This window comes from Pleurodeles waltl, chromosome 4_1 (assembly GCF_031143425.1).
Source record: "Pleurodeles waltl isolate 20211129_DDA chromosome 4_1, aPleWal1.hap1.20221129, whole genome shotgun sequence".
NCBI classification, from domain to species: domain Eukaryota; kingdom Metazoa; phylum Chordata; class Amphibia; order Caudata; family Salamandridae; genus Pleurodeles; species Pleurodeles waltl.
The window spans coordinates 812,001,273-812,018,980 of NC_090442.1; the positions used below are offsets into that span (position 1 = coordinate 812,001,273).

The following is a 17,708-nucleotide window of genomic DNA, read 5'->3' on the forward strand; positions in this document are numbered from 1 at the left end:
CCCGCATCAGAACTATGTGTTCAAAGGTTTTCCTAGGTCTAACTGTCAGTGATCAACCAAGAGGTATGGCGTGGTCAGGCAAACCCAAAGGTGGCCCGGCACAGACTCTAGCCCCTGTAGTAACCTTATAGATGTGCACACTACATCCCATCCCAATAGTCACACCCCAAAACTGGAAGTATGGAAAAGGAAAGGAATAGAAGAGAAACAAAGAACGATGAGGAAGTGAAAATGAGGGAAAACAGGGGAGTAGGCCACGACATGTCAGTAGCCCCAATCAATAAAGCTCACGCGGTGGGTCCCTCCAAGCTCAGACCATGCCCAAGTCCCAGTGCGCCATTTGCCACAAGGCCAAAGTCAGTGTGTCTATTGTCAGAGGTTGTCTCTCGGGGAGATTAAGGGAGTGAGACAAGTGCATGTCTTAACAGTACCTTTTGATGCAGGGCTGCTTCAGCCCATTCCCGCCATCTGATTCCCCCAGAGTTCCAATTGTTACCTGACGCTGTTGCAACCCTCGATCTCAGCCTCCATCAATCAATGGCAGTCCCCTACTCCGTGAGCTGCATATCCTCCACCACATCTGAGTCCGCTCCAGAAGGTGTAGGAGAAGTAACCAACTCCAGTGCTTTGGCTGCTTCTCTTTCCTGTTGTTGCTGTTCCAGGTTCAAAGTACCATCTTGTGGGACCACCACCTTTGTCCCCAGTGCAGATCTTCGCCTACTTTTTCTGATCAATACGGTGACCAGTCTTCAACCTCTCCCAACTCCTCCGGTAGCAGTCTCCGAAGTCGTTGCCAGAATTTGATCAGCAACACAGATCTCCAACCAATCCCAGGCTTCTTCAGGGATGAGAAGAAATGAGAGAGATCTCCTTGTAGTACTTTTAATTTCGTCGGGTACCTGAACTCCATATCTTGGGCATATTTAAAAAATAAAATAAAAAGCATTGGTATCCTTTATACCCATTTTTCATTCATTAAAAATTGCCATATAAATTGATGCATGGAAAATCATAATAAGCTGTAATTATACTTTTTATCTCTGCGTATAGAATATTTTGGACAACCAGCAAAGGCTATAGAATAGCTGTGACCAGACAGGTCTGACAGACTCAAGTGTATAGCTTCCTGAGTTCAAGTAGGTAGTAAACCCAAAAACTAAATTGGAAAAATTGAACCACTTTGAAAAACACACAAACTGGTAAAACATGAAATCTGGAAAGCGGGTGGTCTCAGCACAGAAAAACGTTTTGTTTGTCATTTTTAGAATAGGAGCTAAACACTTTGATACATAGCACATTTGTCCAATTTTTCCGCCCAAAAACTATTTTCTTCCAGGGGAATCCACGACCCTTGTATTTGGAATCCTCAACAAGGGGGCCAAAGGATGGACTGCAGATTTGGTCTGTGGACCTTTTTTGGGCCAAACAGTAGACGGCATAATCACAAAGGTCCTCAAACATAAAAAAAGACTCACCCAGAAACTCATTCATTTACCAGTGTGAACTGCTCGAAGATTTTGTCAAATGTAAAGCATTTGCTTGATTTAGCTCGTTGAGTCATGTATGAGTTGGTTATAGGAGTTTGAACATAATGCACAGGGCGTACATTCACAAATTAAAGGCCATGCATTTTGTAGCCCTGAATTGTCTGCACGTATGTGTTTTGCCCATGCCATCGTGCACTACATGCCGCACATCTTTCTGGTTTCACTGCCCGCGTCCTGGGTATCTGTACAAAGATCTGTAAGGCCAGCAAGCTACTATTTTGGTGATGGCCATACTCGATCAATCCCCTAAGTTACTACATCTAAATAAGAGATTTACACTGACTGTAAAAGTCAGATTTGAATGAGTAGGTGTAAGGAAATGCCTCCTTGGCATGGTTACCCCCTGACTTTTTGCCTTTGCTGATGCTATGTTTTGAATTGAAAGTGTGCTGAGGCCTGCTAACCAGGCCCCAGCACCAGTGTTCTTTCCCTAACCTGTACTTTTGATTCCACAATTGGCACACCCTGGCACCCAGATAAGTCCCTTGTAACTGGTACCTCTGGTACCAAGGGCCCTGATGCCAGGGAAGGTCTCTAAGGGCTGCAGCATGTATTATGCCACCCTAGAGACCCCTCACCCAGCACAGACACACTGCTTACCAGCTTGTGTGTGCTGATGAGAACAAAATGAGTAAGTCGACATGGCACTCCCCTCAGGGTGCCATGCCAGCCTCTCACTGCCTATGCAGTATAGGTAAGACACCCCTCTAGCAGGCCTTACAGCCCTAAGGCAGGGTGCACTATACCATAGGTGAGGGTACCAGTGCATGAGCACTGTGCCCCTACAGTGTCTAAGCAAAACCTTAGACATTGTAAGTGCAGGGTAGCCATAAGAGTATATGGTCTGGGAGTTTGTCAAACACGAACTCCACAGCACCATAATGGCTACACTGAAAACTGGGAAGTTTGGTATCAAACTTCTCAGCACAATAAATGCACACTGATGCCAGTGTACATTTTATTGCAAAATACACCCCAGAGGGCACCTTAGAGGTGCCCCCTGAAACTTAACCGACTGTCTGTGTAGGCTGACTAGTTCCAGCAGCCTGCCACACTAGAGACATGTTGCTGGCCCCATGGGGAGAGTGCCTTTGTCACTCTGAGGCCAGTAACAAAGCCTGCACTGGGTGGAGATGCTAACACCTCCCCCAGGCCGGAGCTGTAACACCTGGCGGTGAGCCTCAAAGGCTCACCCCTTTGTCACAGCACCGCAGGACACTCCAGCTAGTGGAGTTGCCCGCCCCCTCCGGCCCCGGCCCCCACTTTTGGCGGCAAGGCCGGAGAAAATAATGAGAATAACAAGGAGGAGTCACTGGCCAGTCAGGACAGCCCCTAAGGTGTCCTGAGCTGAGGTGACTCTAACTTTTAGAAATCCTCCATCTTGCAGATGGAGGATTCCCCCAATAGGGTTAGGATTGTGACCCCCTCCCCTTGGGAGGAGGCACAAAGAGGGTGTACCCACCCTCAGGGCTAGTAGCCATTGGCTACTAACCCCCCAGACCTAAACACGCCCTTAAATTTAGTATTTAAGGGCTACCCTGAACCCTAGAAAAATTAGATTCCTGCAACAACAAGAAGAAGGACTGCCTAGCTGAAAACCCCTGCAGAGGAAGACCAGAAGACAACAACTGCCTTGGCTCCAGAAACTCACCGGCCTGTCTCCTGCCTTCCAAAGAACTCTGCTCCAGCGACGCCTTCCAAAGGGACCAGCGACCTCTGAATCCTCTGAGGACTGCCCTGCTTCGACGACGACAAGAAACTCCCGAGGACAGCGGACCTGCTCCAAAAAGACTGCAACTTTATCCAAAGGAGCAGCTTTAAAGAACCCTGCAATCTCCCCGCAAGAAGCGTGAGACTTGCAACACTGCACCCGGCGACCCCGACTCGGCTGGTGGAGAACCAACACCTCAGGGAGGACCCCCGGACTACTCTACGACTGTGAGTACCAAAACCTGTCCCCCCTGAGCCCCCACAGCGCTGCCTGCAGAGGGAATCCCGAGGCTTCCCCTGACCGCGACTCTGAAACCTAAGTCCCGACGCCTGGAAAAGACCCTGCACCCGCAGCCCCCAGGACCTGAAGGACCGGACTTTCACTGCAGAAGTGACCCCCAGGAGTCCCTCTCCCTTGCCCAAGTGGAGGTTTCCCCGAGGAAGCCCCCCCTTGCCTGCCTGCAGCGCTGAAGAGATCCCTTGATCTCTCATTGACTTCCATTGCGAACCCGACGCTTGTTCTAACACTGCACCCGGCCGCCCCCGCGCCGCTGAGGGTGAAATTTCTGTGTGGGCTTGTGTCCCCCCCCGGTGCCCTACAAAACCCCCCTGGTCTGCCCTCCGAAGACGCGGGTACTTACCTGCTGGCAGACTGGAACCGGGGCACCCCCTTCTCTCCATTGAAGCCTATGCGTTTTGGGCACCACTTTGAACTCTGCACTTGACCGGCCCTGAGCTGCTGGTGTGGTAACTTTGGGGTTGCTCTGAACCCCCAACGGTGGGCTACCTTGGACCAAGAACTGAACCCTGTAAGTGTCTTACTTACCTGGTAAAACTAACAAAAACTTACCTCCCCCAGGAACTGTGAAAATTGCACTAAGTGTCCACTTTTAAAATAGCTATTTGTGAATAACTTGAAAAGTATACATGCAATTGAAATGATTCAAAGTTCCTAATGTACTTACCTGCAATACCTTTCAAACAAGATATTACATGTTAAATTTGGACCTGTGGGTCTTAAAATAAACTAAGAAAATATATTTTTCTATACAAAACCTATTGGCTGGATTTGTCTCTGAGTGTGTGTGCCTCATTTATTGTCTATGTGTATGTACAACAAATGCTTAACACTACTCCTTGGATGAGCCTACTGCTCGACCACACTACCACGAAATAGAGCATTAGTATTATCTCTTTTTACCACTATTTTACCTCTAAGGGGAACCCTTGCACTCTGTGCATGCTATTCCTTACTTTGAAATAGCACATACAGAGCCAACTTCCTACATTGGTGGATCAGCGGTGGGGTACAAGACTTTGCATTTGCTGGACTACTCAGCCAATACCTGATCACACGACAAATTCCAAAATTGTCATTAGAAATTGATTTTTGCAATTTGAAAAGTTTTCTAAATTCTTTAAAGTCCTGCTAGGGCCTTGTGTTAGTCCCTGTTAACATTTCTTTTAGAGTGTAAAAGTTTGGTAAAAGTTTGAATTAGAACCTAGAACTAGTTTTAGATTCTTAAAAAGTATTCCAACTTTTAGAAGCATAATGTCTAGTGCAGAGATGAATGTGGTGGAACTCGACACCACACCTTACCTCCATCTTAAGATGAGGGAGCTAAGGTCACTCTGTAAAATAAAGAAAATAGTAATAGGCCCCAGACCTTCCAAACTACAGCTCCAGGAGCTGTTGGCAGAGTTTGAAAAGGCCAACCCCTCTGAGGATGGCAACACAGAGGATGAAGATAGTGAGTTGAAGGAAAATTCCCCCCTACCAGTCCTATTTAGGGAGAATAGGGCCTCTCAAGCCCTGACTCCACAAATAATAGTCAGAGATGCTGGTCCCCTCACAGGAGGGGCCAACAACTCTGAAATCACTGAGGATAACTCCAGTGAAGAGGACATCCAGCTAGCCAGGATGGCCAAAAGATTGGCTTTGGAAAGACAGATCCTAGCCATAGAAAGGGAAAGGCAAGAGATGGGCCTAGGACCCATCAATGGTGGCAGCAACATAAATAGGGTCAGAGATTCTCCTGACATGTTGAAAATCCCTAAAGGGATTGTAACTAAATATGAAGATGGTGATGACATCACCAAGTGGTTCACAGCTTTTGAGAGGGCTTGTGTAACCAGAAAAGTGAACAGATCTCACTGGGGTGCTCTCCTTTGGGAAATGTTCACAGGAAAGTGTAGGGATAGACTCCTCACACTCTCTGGAAAAGATGCAGAATCTTATGACCTCATGAAGGGTACCCTGATTGAGGGCTTTGGATTCTCCACTGAGGAGTATAGGATTAGATTCAGGGGGGCTCAAAAATCCTCGAGCCAGACCTGGGTTGACTTTGTAGACTACTCAGTAAAAACACTAGATGGTTGGATTCAAGGCAGTGGTGTAAGTAATTATGATGGGCTGTACAATTTATTTGTGAAAGAACACCTGTTAAGTAATTGTTTCAATGACAAACTGCATCAGCATCTGGTGGACCTAGGACCAATTTCTCCCCAAGAATTGGGAAAGAAGGCGGACCATTGGGTCAAGACTAGGGTGTCCAAAACTTCCACAGGGGGTGACCAAAAGAAAGGGGTCACAAAACCTCCCCAGGGGAAAGGTGGTGAGACAGCCAAAAATAAAAATAGTAAAGAGTCTTCTACAGGCCCCCAAAAACCTGCACAGGAGGGTGGGCCCAGAGCCTCTTCACAAAACAATCCTGGGTACAAGGGTAAAAACTTTGATCCCAAAAAGGCCTGGTGTCGTAGCTGTAATCAGCCTGGACACCAAACTGGAGACAAGGCCTGTCCCAAGAAAGGTTCCACTCCAAACTCCAATCCAGGTACACTGGAATGGCTAGTCTCCAAGTGGGATCAACAGTGTGCCCAGAGCAAATCAGGGTCCACACTGAAGCTACTCTAGTCTCTGAGGGTGGGGTGGATTTAGCCACACTAGCTGCCTGGCCGCCTAACATGCAAAAATACAGGCAGCAGCTCTTTATTAATGGGACAAGTGTAGAGGGCCTGAGGGATACAGGTGCCAGTGTCACCATGGTGACAGAGAAACTGGTTTCCCCTGGCCAATACCTGACTGGAAAAACCTATACAGTCACCAACGCTGACAATCAGACTAAAGCACATCCCATGGCAATGGTAACTTTAGAATGGGGAGGGGTCAATGGCCTGAAACAGGTGGTGGTCTCCTCAAACATCCCAGTAGACTGTCTGCTTGGAAATGACCTGGAGTCCTCAGCATGGGCTGAGGTAGAACTAAAAACCCATGCAGCCATGCTGGGTATCCCTGAACTGGTGTGTGTAAAAACAAGAGCACAGTGCAAGGCACAGGGTGAAAAAGTAGAGCTGGAGTCTGGAAGAAAGGCCCAGCCTACTAAGAGAAAAGGAAAGTCAGTTGGGAAACCAACTGCAACACAGTCAGAAAAAGAGAACTTCTCTTCTCAGGAAGAAGTTCTGCCCTCTGAGGGAACTGAGCCTTTGGAGCTTGAACCTTATCAGGTTGAGCTCTTAGGCCCAGGGGGACCCTCAAGGGAGGAGCTGTGTAAGGGACAAGAAACCTGTCCCTCTCTTGAAGGCCTTAGGCAGCAAGCTGCTGAAGAGTCCAAGGGCAAGAAAAATGGAACACATAGGGTCTATTGGGAAGATGGACTCCTGTACACTGAGGCCAGAGACCCCAAACCTGGTGCCACTAGGAGAGTGGTAGTGCCTCAGTCGTTCAGAGAGTTTATTCTGACCTTAGCCCATGATATTCCCCTTGCTGGGCATTTGGGACAAACCAAGACGTGGGAGAGGTTAGTCAACCACTTCTACTGGCCCAATATGTCCCACAAGGTTAAGGAGTTTTGCCTCTCCTGCCCCACCTGTCAAGCCAGTGGTAAGACAGGTGGGCATCCAAAGGCCCCCCTCATTCCACTTCCAGTGGTGGGGGTCCCCTTTGAAAGAGTGGGTGTGGACATAGTTGGTCCACTAGAACCTCCCACAGCCTCAGGAAATATGTATATCCTAGTAGTAGTGGATCATGCTACTAGGTATCCTGAAGCTATTCCCCTTAGGTCGACTACTGCCCCTGCAGTAGCCAAGGCCCTCATTGGTATCTTTACCAGAGTGGGTTTCCCTAAGGAGGTGGTGTCTGACAGAGGTACCAACTTCATGTCAGCATACCTAAAACACATGTGGAATGAGTGTGGGGTGACTTACAAATTCACTACACCATACCATCCACAAACTAATGGCTTAGTTGAGAGATTCAACAAGACATTAAAAGGCATGATCATGGGGCTCCCAGAAAAGCTCAAAAGGAGATGGGATGTCCTCTTGCCATGTCTGCTTTTCGCTTACAGAGAGGTGCCACAGAAGGGAGTAGGATTCTCACCCTTTGAACTTCTGTTTGGTCACCCTGTAAGGGGACCACTTGCTCTTGTTAAAGAAGGCTGGGAGAGACCTCTTCATGAGCCTAAACAGGACATAGTGGACTATGTACTTGGCCTTCGCTCTAGAATGGCATGGAAAAGGCAAGCAAAAACCTTGAGGCCAGCCAACAGCTCCAGAAGTTTTGGTATGACCAAAAGGCTGCAATGGTTGAGTTCCACCCAGGGCAGAAAGTCTGGGTTCTGGAGCCTGTGGCTCCCAGGGCACTTCAGGACAAATGGAGTGGCCCTTACCCAGTGCTAGAAAGGAAGAGTCAGGTCACCTACCTGGTGGACCTGGGCACAAGCAGGAGCCCCAAGAGGGTGATCCATGTGAACCGCCTTAAGCTCTTCCATGACAGGGCTGATGTAAATCTGTTGATGGTAACAGATGAGGATCAGGAGGCAGAGAGTGAACCTCTCCCTGATCTTCTGTCATCAGACCCAAAAGATGGCTCAGTAGATGGAGTGATCTACTCAGACACCCTCTCTGGCCAACAGCAAGCTGATTGTAGGAGAGTCCTACAACAGTTTCCTGAACTCTTCTCCCTAACCCCTGGTCAGACACACCTGTGTACCCATGATGTGGACACAGGAGACAGCATGCCTGTCAAAAACAAAATATTCAGACAGTCTGACCATGTTAAGGAAAGCATCAAGGTGGAAGTCCACAAGATGCTGGAATTGGGAGTAATTGAGCGCTCTGACAGCCCCTGGGCTAGCCCAGTGGTCTTAGTCCCCAAACCTCACACCAAGGATGGAAAGAAAGAGATGAGGTTTTGTGTGGACTACAGAGGGCTCAACTCTGTCACCAAGACAGACGCCCATCCAATTCCTAGAGCTGATGAGCTCATAGACAAATTAGGTGCTGCCAAATTCTTAAGTACCTTTGACTTGACAGCAGGGTACTGGCAAATAAAAATGGCACCTGGAGCAAAAGAGAAAACAGCATTCTCCACGCCTGATGGGCATTATCAGTTTACTGTTATGCCCTTTGGTTTAAAGAATGCCCCTGCCACCTTCCAAAGGTTGGTGAATCAAGTCCTTACTGGTTTGGAGTCCTTTAGCACAGCTTATCTTGATGATATTGCTGTCTTTAGCTCCACCTGGCAGGATCACCTGGTCCACCTGAAGAAGGTTTTGAAGGCTCTGCAATCTGCAGGCCTCTCTATCAAGGCATCCAAATGCCAGATAGGGCAGGGAACTGTGGTTTACTTGGGCCACCTTGTAGGTGGAGGCCAAGTTCAGCCACTCCAACCCAAGATCCAGACTATTCTGGACTGGGTAGCTCCAAAAACCCAGACTCAAGTCAGGGCATTCCTTGGCTTGACTGGGTACTACAGGAGGTTTGTGAAGGGATATGGATCCATTGTGACAGCCCTCACTGAACTCACCTCCAAGAAAATGCCCAAGAAAGTGAACTGGACTGTAGAATGCCAACAGGCCTTTGACACCCTGAAACAAGCAATGTGCTCAGCACCAGTTCTAAAAGCTCCAGATTATTCTAAGCAGTTCATTGTGCAGACAGATGCCTCTGAACATGGGATAGGGGCAGTTTTGTCCCAAACAAATGATGATGGCCTTGACCAGCCTGTTGCTTTCATTAGCAGGAGGTTACTCCCCAGGGAGCAGCGTTGGAGTGCCATTGAGAGGGAGGCCTTTGCTGTGGTTTGGTCCCTGAAGAAGCTGAGACCATACCTCTTTGGGACTCACTTCCTAGTTCAAACTGACCACAGACCTCTCAAATGGCTGATGCAAATGAAAGGTGAAAATCCAAAACTGTTGAGGTGGTCCATCTCCCTACAGGGAATGGACTTTATAGTGGAACACAGACCTGGGACTGCCCATGCCAATGCAGATGGCCTTTCCAGGTTCTTCCACTTAGAAAATGAAGACTCTCTTGGGAAAGGTTAGTCTCATCCTCTTTCGTTTGGGGGGGGGTTGTGTAAGGAAATGCCTCCTTGGCATGGTTACCCCCTGACTTTTTGCCTTTGCTGATGCTATGTTTTGAATTGAAAGTGTGCTGAGGCCTGCTAACCAGGCCCCAGCACCAGTGTTCTTTCCCTAACCTGTACTTTTGATTCCACAATTGGCACACCCTGGCACCCAGATAAGTCCCTTGTAACTGGTACCTCTGGTACCAAGGGCCCTAATGCCAGGGAAGGTCTCTAAGGGCTGCAGCATGTATTATGCCACCCTAGAGACCCCTCACCCAGCACAGACACACTGCTTACCAGCTTGTGTGTGCTGATGAGAACAAAATGAGTAAGTCGACATGGCACTCCCCTCAGGGTGCCATGCCAGCCTCTCACTGCCTATGCAGTATAGGTAAGACACCCCTCTAGCAGGCCTTACAGCCCTAAGGCAGGGTGCACTATACCATAGGTGAGGGTACCAGTGCATGAGCACTGTGCCCCTACAGTGTCTAAGCAAAACCTTAGACATTGTAAGTGCAGGGTAGCCATAAGAGTATATGGTCTGGGAGTTTGTCAAACACGAACTCCACAGCACCATAATGGCTACACTGAAAACTGGGAAGTTTGGTATCAAACTTCTCAGCACAATAAATGCACACTGATGCCAGTGTACATTTTATTGCAAAATACACCCCAGAGGGCACCTTAGAGGTGCCCCCTGAAACTTAACCGACTGTCTGTGTAGGCTGACTAGTTCCAGCAGCCTGCCACACTAGTTAACGCATTTTGCTAGATATTTCCTAAGAACGAGAATCGCTTCTACTACTCCATGTTTTAAGCGTTTCTTTCCCCCCTAATTACTCTAGTTATACCCACACCCCTACGCTCCTCTTCACGGGCAACAGTCACTTCAATGTGCTTATCACTTATCTCGCCTTACGATCGAGACTCGCACTTTATCCTTTCTCTCAGTGATTTTCTCACCGTTATTTAGTGCACGCCCTCGCCCCTGCGGTCATTTTTAATTAATTAGACTCACGTGTGTCGAGCCCTCACCAGCCGCTCACCACGACCCGGGTTATATTTTTTGCATTCTCCCAACCGTGACTTGTTCATTTTGGGGCCACCGTACACCCAGATTCTTTGTCTTTATACCGGTGTGACTCTTACTCAGACGCAACAAATATTTCTTTTTACCTTAAATCACCAATTACCAACCGCTTATTTAAACTGGATATTCATTCACCGGCTTTTATTGCGTTTACTCTTTTTTAAAATCCTGCCCTCGCTTTATATACCTATTTTCTTCCCTGTTACCACTTTAGGTCATTTTATAGGCTTATCAGGGCCTTCTCATATCTTCGATTTCACGCAAGCCTTTTACACACGCACCTGCAGCTGCCTGGCGCAGCCATACCTATTTCAGTTCTTTACCATTTACTCAGGTATGTTTTCACTGACCATTCTTATCTTTCTTCTATTTATATAGATTTTCCTTTCTCTCTAATCCAACTTTTCCTCACCTTTTTCCTTCTTATCGCCTTACCTTTACATTTTTTTCCCACCTTTTTCCTTCTCATCACCTTACCTTTACATTTTTTAGCTCTCTACGTTTTCCCAACTATCCTGTCACACACAATTACTTATCCCATTCTATTTCTCTCTTTTTCTCTGATCCATCTCACTCACTTTCTCTCCAGCCCACCTATACTTCACTACTACACACCACCACCAAACCTACTTAAGCCTGCTGTCCCAGGTATGACTCTCACCCTTCTGTTATGCCCTCTGGGCTCACCGCCTTCATTACTGTTTCTTTTTTCTAAACTTGCATTTAGCCGTATCTCCCCTTTATCTTTTCTACTTTCTCTCCTGCATTTCTCGTAGACTTTTAAGTTTCTCCCTATTGCACAACAATTGCATGCTCACACTGCTTCAAATTGCATATACTCTATTACTCTCCAACATTTTGTTTTTATAGACCAACTTTAAAACTTGATCACGGTGCTGTTATTTGACCCCACTACCACTCACCTCTAAAGCCATGTTAATCACTTATTCACTTACACAATCAGAACGCTTTCTGGTTTCACACCAGATTCCAATACACACATATGTATCCAATGTTTGCTGTCATTACTTTATTACAGCCTTGATAAAGTCACTTGTGTGACGAAACACGTGTTGGCTGTATCTCCATGATGACTCAATGCTTTCTAAGCACCTACGAATAAAGACACCATCTGCAAACAGGATTTGAGACTCGTTTCAACTTTATACTTCCCTCAACTCTCGGAACCACACCAGGAATATCTTTTTCTGCCTTACTGTTGGACATTACTCTCTGTGTGCTGTGGCCAATGTTTTCACACTAGAGACATGTTGCTGGCCCCATGGGGAGAGTGCCTTTGTCACTCTGAGGCCAGTAACAAAGCCTGCACTGGGTGGAGATGCTAACACCTCCCCCAGGCCGGAGCTGTAACACCTGGCGGTGAGCCTCAAAGGCTCACCCCTTTGTCACAGCACCGCAGGACACTCCAGCTAGTGGAGTTGCCCGCCCCCTCCGGCCCCGGCCCCCACTTTTGGTGGCAAGGCCGGAGAAAATAATGAGAATAACAAGGAGGAGTCACTGGCCAGTCAGGACAGCCCCTAAGGTGTCCTGAGCTGAGGTGACTCTAACTTTTAGAAATCCTCCATCTTGCAGATGGAGGATTCCCCCAATAGGGTTAGGATTGTGACCCCCTCCCCTTGGGAGGAGGCACAAAGAGGGTGTACCCACCCTCAGGGCTAGTAGCCATTGGCTACTAACCCCCCAGACCTAAACACGCCCTTAAATTTAGTATTTAAGGGCTACCCTGAACCCTAGAAAAATTAGATTCCTGCAACAACAAGAAGAAGGACTGCCTAGCTGAAATCCCCTGCAGAGGAAGACCAGAAGACAACAACTGCCTTGGCTCCAGAAACTCACCGGCCTGTCTCCTGCCTTCCAAAGAACTCTGCTCCAGCGACGCCTTCCAAAGGGACCAGCGACCTCTGAATCCTCTGAGGACTGCCCTGCTTCGACGACGACAAGAAACTCCCGAGGACAGCGGACCTGCTCCAAAAAGACTGCAACTTTATCCAAAGGAGCAGCTTTAAAGAACCCTGCAATCTCCCCGCAAGAAGCGTGAGACTTGCAACACTGCACCCGGCGATTCCGACTCGGCTGGTGAAGAACCAACACCTCAGGGAGGACCCCCGGACTACTCTACGACTGTGAGTACCAAAACCTGTCCCCCCTGAGCCCCCACAGCGCCGCCTGCAGAGGGAATCCCGAGGCTTCCCCTGACCGCGACTCTGAAACCTAAGTCCCGACGCCTGGAAAAGACCCTGCACCCGCAGCCCCCAGGACCTGAAGGACCGGACTTTCACTGCAGAAGTGACCCCCAGGAGTCCCTCTCCCTTGCCCAAGTGGAGGTTTCCCCGAGGAAGCCCCCCCTTGCCTGCCTGCAGCGCTGAAGAGATCCCTTGATCTCTCATTGACTTCCATTGCGAACCCGACGCTTGTTCTAACACTGCACCCGGCCGCCCCCGCGCCGCTGAGGGTGAAATTTCTGTGTGGGCTTGTGTCCCCCCCGGTGCCCTACAAAACCCCCCTGGTCTGCCCTCCGAAGACGCGGGTACTTACCTGCTGGCAGACTGGAACCGGGGCACCCCCTTCTCTCCATTGAAGCCTATGCGTTTTGGGCACCACTTTGAACTCTGCACTTGACCGGCCCTGAGCTGCTGGTGTGGTAACTTTGGGGTTGCTCTGAACCCCCAACGGTGGGCTACCTTGGACCAAGAACTGAACCCTGTAAGTGTCTTACTTACCTGGTAAAACTAACAAAAACTTACCTCCCCCAGGAACTGTGAAAATTGCACTAAGTGTCCACTTTTAAAATAGCTATTTGTGAATAACTTGAAAAGTATACATGCAATTGAAATGATTCAAAGTTCCTAATGTACTTACCTGCAATACCTTTCAAACAAGATATTACATGTTAAATTTGGACCTGTGGGTCTTAAAATAAACTAAGAAAATATATTTTTCTATACAAAACCTATTGGCTGGATTTGTCTCTGAGTGTGTGTACCTCATTTATTGTCTGTGTATGTACAACAAATGCTTAACACTACTCCTTGGATAAGCCTACTGCTCGACCACACTACCACGAAATAGAGCATTAGTATTATCTCTTTTTACCACTATTTTACCTCTAAGGGGAACCCTTGGACTCTGTGCATGCTATTCCTTACTTTGAAATAGCACATACAGAGCCAACTTCCTACAGTAGGCAAATGAGTTGAGACCATTTTATACTTTGACAGTAGGCTGGGTATGCTCCTGCATGAATTCACCTTTGTCTTGGACTACACTCAGTTAGGGGCTTACAAATGTCGGCAGTGGTAAAGGCCACTAAGAATTAGTCTTTAACTTCTACTTAGTGCAAAGCAGGCACCCAATTTAATACTTAATGCATAAATTGGGTTTGTACATAGAGTAGGTTTTCCGTGTCACAATTACATTTACAATTGTGTAGGTGCACATAGTTGAAGTTTCTACTCCTAATTTTCCATTTTCTTCTTTTAATAAAGGAGATATTTAGTTTTTTTACCTTTGGGCAATTCTTTTATTTATATGTATTAATATGAAAAGTTATAATACAAAATATAATTATATTCATTGTGGTAATTGTTTTTTCAAGATTAGAATCCTATAATAATGGATTTGGAGATCAAGGGCATAGCAGCAACTCCTAGAGGACAAGCTCAGTTTGCAAGGAAGAAGTCTGTCAAGGTAGGTGCAGTAAACTGTAAATTCAAACTGGTTCTGCTTTAGCTGTTGCTTTATTTTTTGTGTAACTTTGTTTGAAGTGAATATGTGTTGCATATTCCAAGTCTTTAATTTGTGGCTTGTAAACTCTTTGTTGGGTGGGCCTAGCATGAAACTAGCAGGTTGATTGATCAGAGGACTAGCTGGGTGAGACTGGAACAAGAGTGGATACTGGGTTTGTGTGAGTGGTCATTGAAGGGAATACAAACAAAAGAGTACCAGAACACTGGAAGAGAAGCCGGACAGAAGCAAAGGGCTGAAGCAGGTTAGAACAGGCTGTGAATTGGGCACTGGAAGTCTGCAGGGAAAACTCAAATACACACAGCCGGTATAAAAAGCAAATAAACAATTGGACAAACTATAATTTGTCTGCTCCTCTGAAATGATCTCTGTGAGGTGAAAGATTTGTATGCCAAAGCAAGGAGCAAATCAATCTTACAGGGTTCATGGAGACACCTAGCAGGTCCTATGGATAAGGTGTGCTTGGTGGTTCTCTGTGCAAAAGACACAAGCCTTGGAATCTAACTGGCACCATTGGAAGCAATGAACATCCAGATAACAATTCAAGACAGAACGACAGGGCAAAGAACACCAGAACAGAAACTGGGCTCGGGCAAAGTTGAAACTTGGAGGACAAGACTAAGAAAGTTCTGCACTCAAACAAGGCAAGATGCAAATATGCAGACAAACAGGAACACCGAATACAACGCAGGGAGTCTGCATATAACAGGGAACACCAAGAAGAGTGCTGACAGACGACTGTGAACTAAGGCTAACACTGGAACTGCAATGCAGGAAAAGAAGGAACAGAAACAGGAGACTGATTTATGGCTAACAGTGGAATCAAGATGCAGGAAAACAAAGAACATAAACGGGAGACTAACACAGGAACCCAGGAACAAAGCTGCAGGAAAACTAGGGACAGAAAGAAATAATACAAATAGCCAAAAATAGGACAATTAATTTAGAGAAAAACGGAAATAGAATCAAAAGTAGTAACAGCAGCAGGAACACAGAGCACCAGGAGACGCAACAGGAGTCCGTTGCAAGCCAGTGCACTCTGCGCTCACAGGGCTGAAATAGCTGGAGGCTCAGGGAAGAAGCACAGGTGCAGGGAGAGAGCCAGGTGGAGGAATTGACCAGGTGCAGAGAATCAGGAAACCTCCATTGAAGGGAAAGCTGAACTGAGGCTTGTGGGAAAGAAGAACAAAGAAACCAGAAGACACAAAATAGTGAATAGAAACAGAGTGTGGATCAGAGCAACCATAAAGATGGGTCCAGAACACAGACAGAAAGAGTTTTAAATTACCAGACAAGCGAACACAAAACCACCACCAGAACATGATCTTGTAAGGGTCCGAAGACAGAGGGAACTACAAGGACCATGATGCTGCAGGACATTAGAATGGAAGCCGTGACTGGAACACAGAGTGATAAAGTCTATATGCATGATTACCCTCTAAATAGGATCATAAGTTTAAGATCTTCAGTTAAACGTGGCCGAAAGGCGGTAAGCACAAATAGTATAAGTGGGTTTTAGATATTCTTAAAACAGCTGAACTGAAGATGGTCTGTTGGTACAGAAACTGAATTCTGCAGTTTGTACACCAAGTGAATAGAATGACTATTTAAATTAGGTTCTTCAATGCAAATTCATTGCTACGTTCATACTTATTCCTTTGAATCTTTGAGACCATAGCACTGTTATTTTTTGGTTCCTACCAATACATTTTTAAACACTTTGGGCCTCATTACGACCTTGGTGGAGGGGATTACTCCATCCCAAAAGTGACGGATATCCTGCTCGCCGTATTGCAAGTTCCATTATATTCTATAGAACTTGTAAAACGGCGGACAGAATATCCATCACTTTTGGGACAGAGTAATCCCCTCATCCAAGGTCATAATCAGGCCTTTTGTGTCCATTACATAACAAAAATGAACACAGACATTATTAAATGTATCCATGTTTGAGAGCTCGTTAAATATTTAGATAACTTTCACCATTCCAGTTTCCATTTTCCCCTGACCAATGATATTCCTTGAGCTCTTCCAATCTAGCCTGTCTAGAGGACATACTCTCTCGAAGATGAACAAGAGTGTCAGCACCCTTTGGTAGCAAAATGGAGTTTGCTGTTGTCTATGTTACAGTTAGATATAATCCAAATGGTGCATGACTGCTGCGTATTCTGAATTTATTTGCATTAGTTAACATTTTCGACCACTGTACCTTTTGGATTATGAGAAAGTGCTGAATTAGTTACACCAAAGATATGTTGTTAGTATTCTTCCACTGTGACTGTTATTCGTTTAAATAGCCTCTGCGATCACAATTTTGCCACTTAGCTCTGGGTACTGAACAAATGTGTTTTACAATGTAAACAACAGAACACCCAAAACAATATTGAAACTTGGCTCTTTTTGACACACTATATGCACCCCTCCTCTTAAGATTCTTTCTGTGTCATCGTTGTTTGCATCTTCCGTTTACATACAACCTCAAATGACCACTGTTTAATGCCACAGTCTCCTTACCTCTTATCTCAGTCTCCTACCGCTTGAATGCTTCCCCTACCTCCTCATCCACAACATTCTAAGAAACTCTTATGTTCCTAGTATGATGCATGTAGGAAGTTGGCTCTGTATGTGCTATTTCAAAGTAAGGAATAGCATGCACAGAGTCCAAGGGTTCCCCTTAGAGGTAAAATAGTGGTAAAAATAGATAATACTAATGCTCTATTTTGTGGTAGTGTGGTCGAGCAGTAGGCTTATCCAAGGAGTAGTGTTAAGCATTTGTTGTACATACACATAGACAATAAATGAGGTACACACACTCAGAGACAAATCCAGCCAATAGGTTTTGTTATAGAAAAATATATTTTCTTAGTTTATTTTAAGAACCACAGGTTCAAATTTAACATGTAATATCTTGTTTGAAAGGTATTGCAGGTAAGTACATTAGGAACTTTGAATCATTTCAATTGCATGTATACTTTTCAAGTTATTGACAAATAGCTACTTTAAAAGTGGACACAGTGCAATTTTCACAGTTCCTGGGGGAGGTAAGTTTTTGTTAGTTTTACCAGGTAAGTAAGACACTTACAGGGTTCAGTTCTTGGTCCAAGGTAGCCCACCGTTGGGGGTTCAGAGCAACCCCAAAGTTACCACACCAGCAGCTCAGGGCCGGTCAGGTGCAGAGGTCAAAGTGGTGCCCAAAACGCATAGGCTATAATGGAGAGAAGGGGGTGCCCCGGTTCCGGTCTGCTTG

The 17,708-nt window shown here is 46.4% G+C and overlaps 1 protein-coding gene across 4 annotated transcripts in view; it reads left to right on the plus strand.

Moving 5' to 3' along the window:
• The window catches only part of CAPS2 (calcyphosine 2), a 925,516-nt gene that overhangs the window by 84,494 nt on the left and 823,314 nt on the right, over positions 1-17,708 (plus strand). For all 4 annotated transcript variants that reach the window (XM_069229548.1, XM_069229545.1, XM_069229547.1 and 1 more), the window contains exon 2: positions 14,313-14,404. In XM_069229548.1, coding sequence (XP_069085649.1) covers positions 14,330-14,404 — 75 coding nt within the window. In that variant the 5' untranslated portion in view covers positions 14,313-14,329. The remainder of the gene's footprint in view (positions 1-14,312; positions 14,405-17,708) is intronic.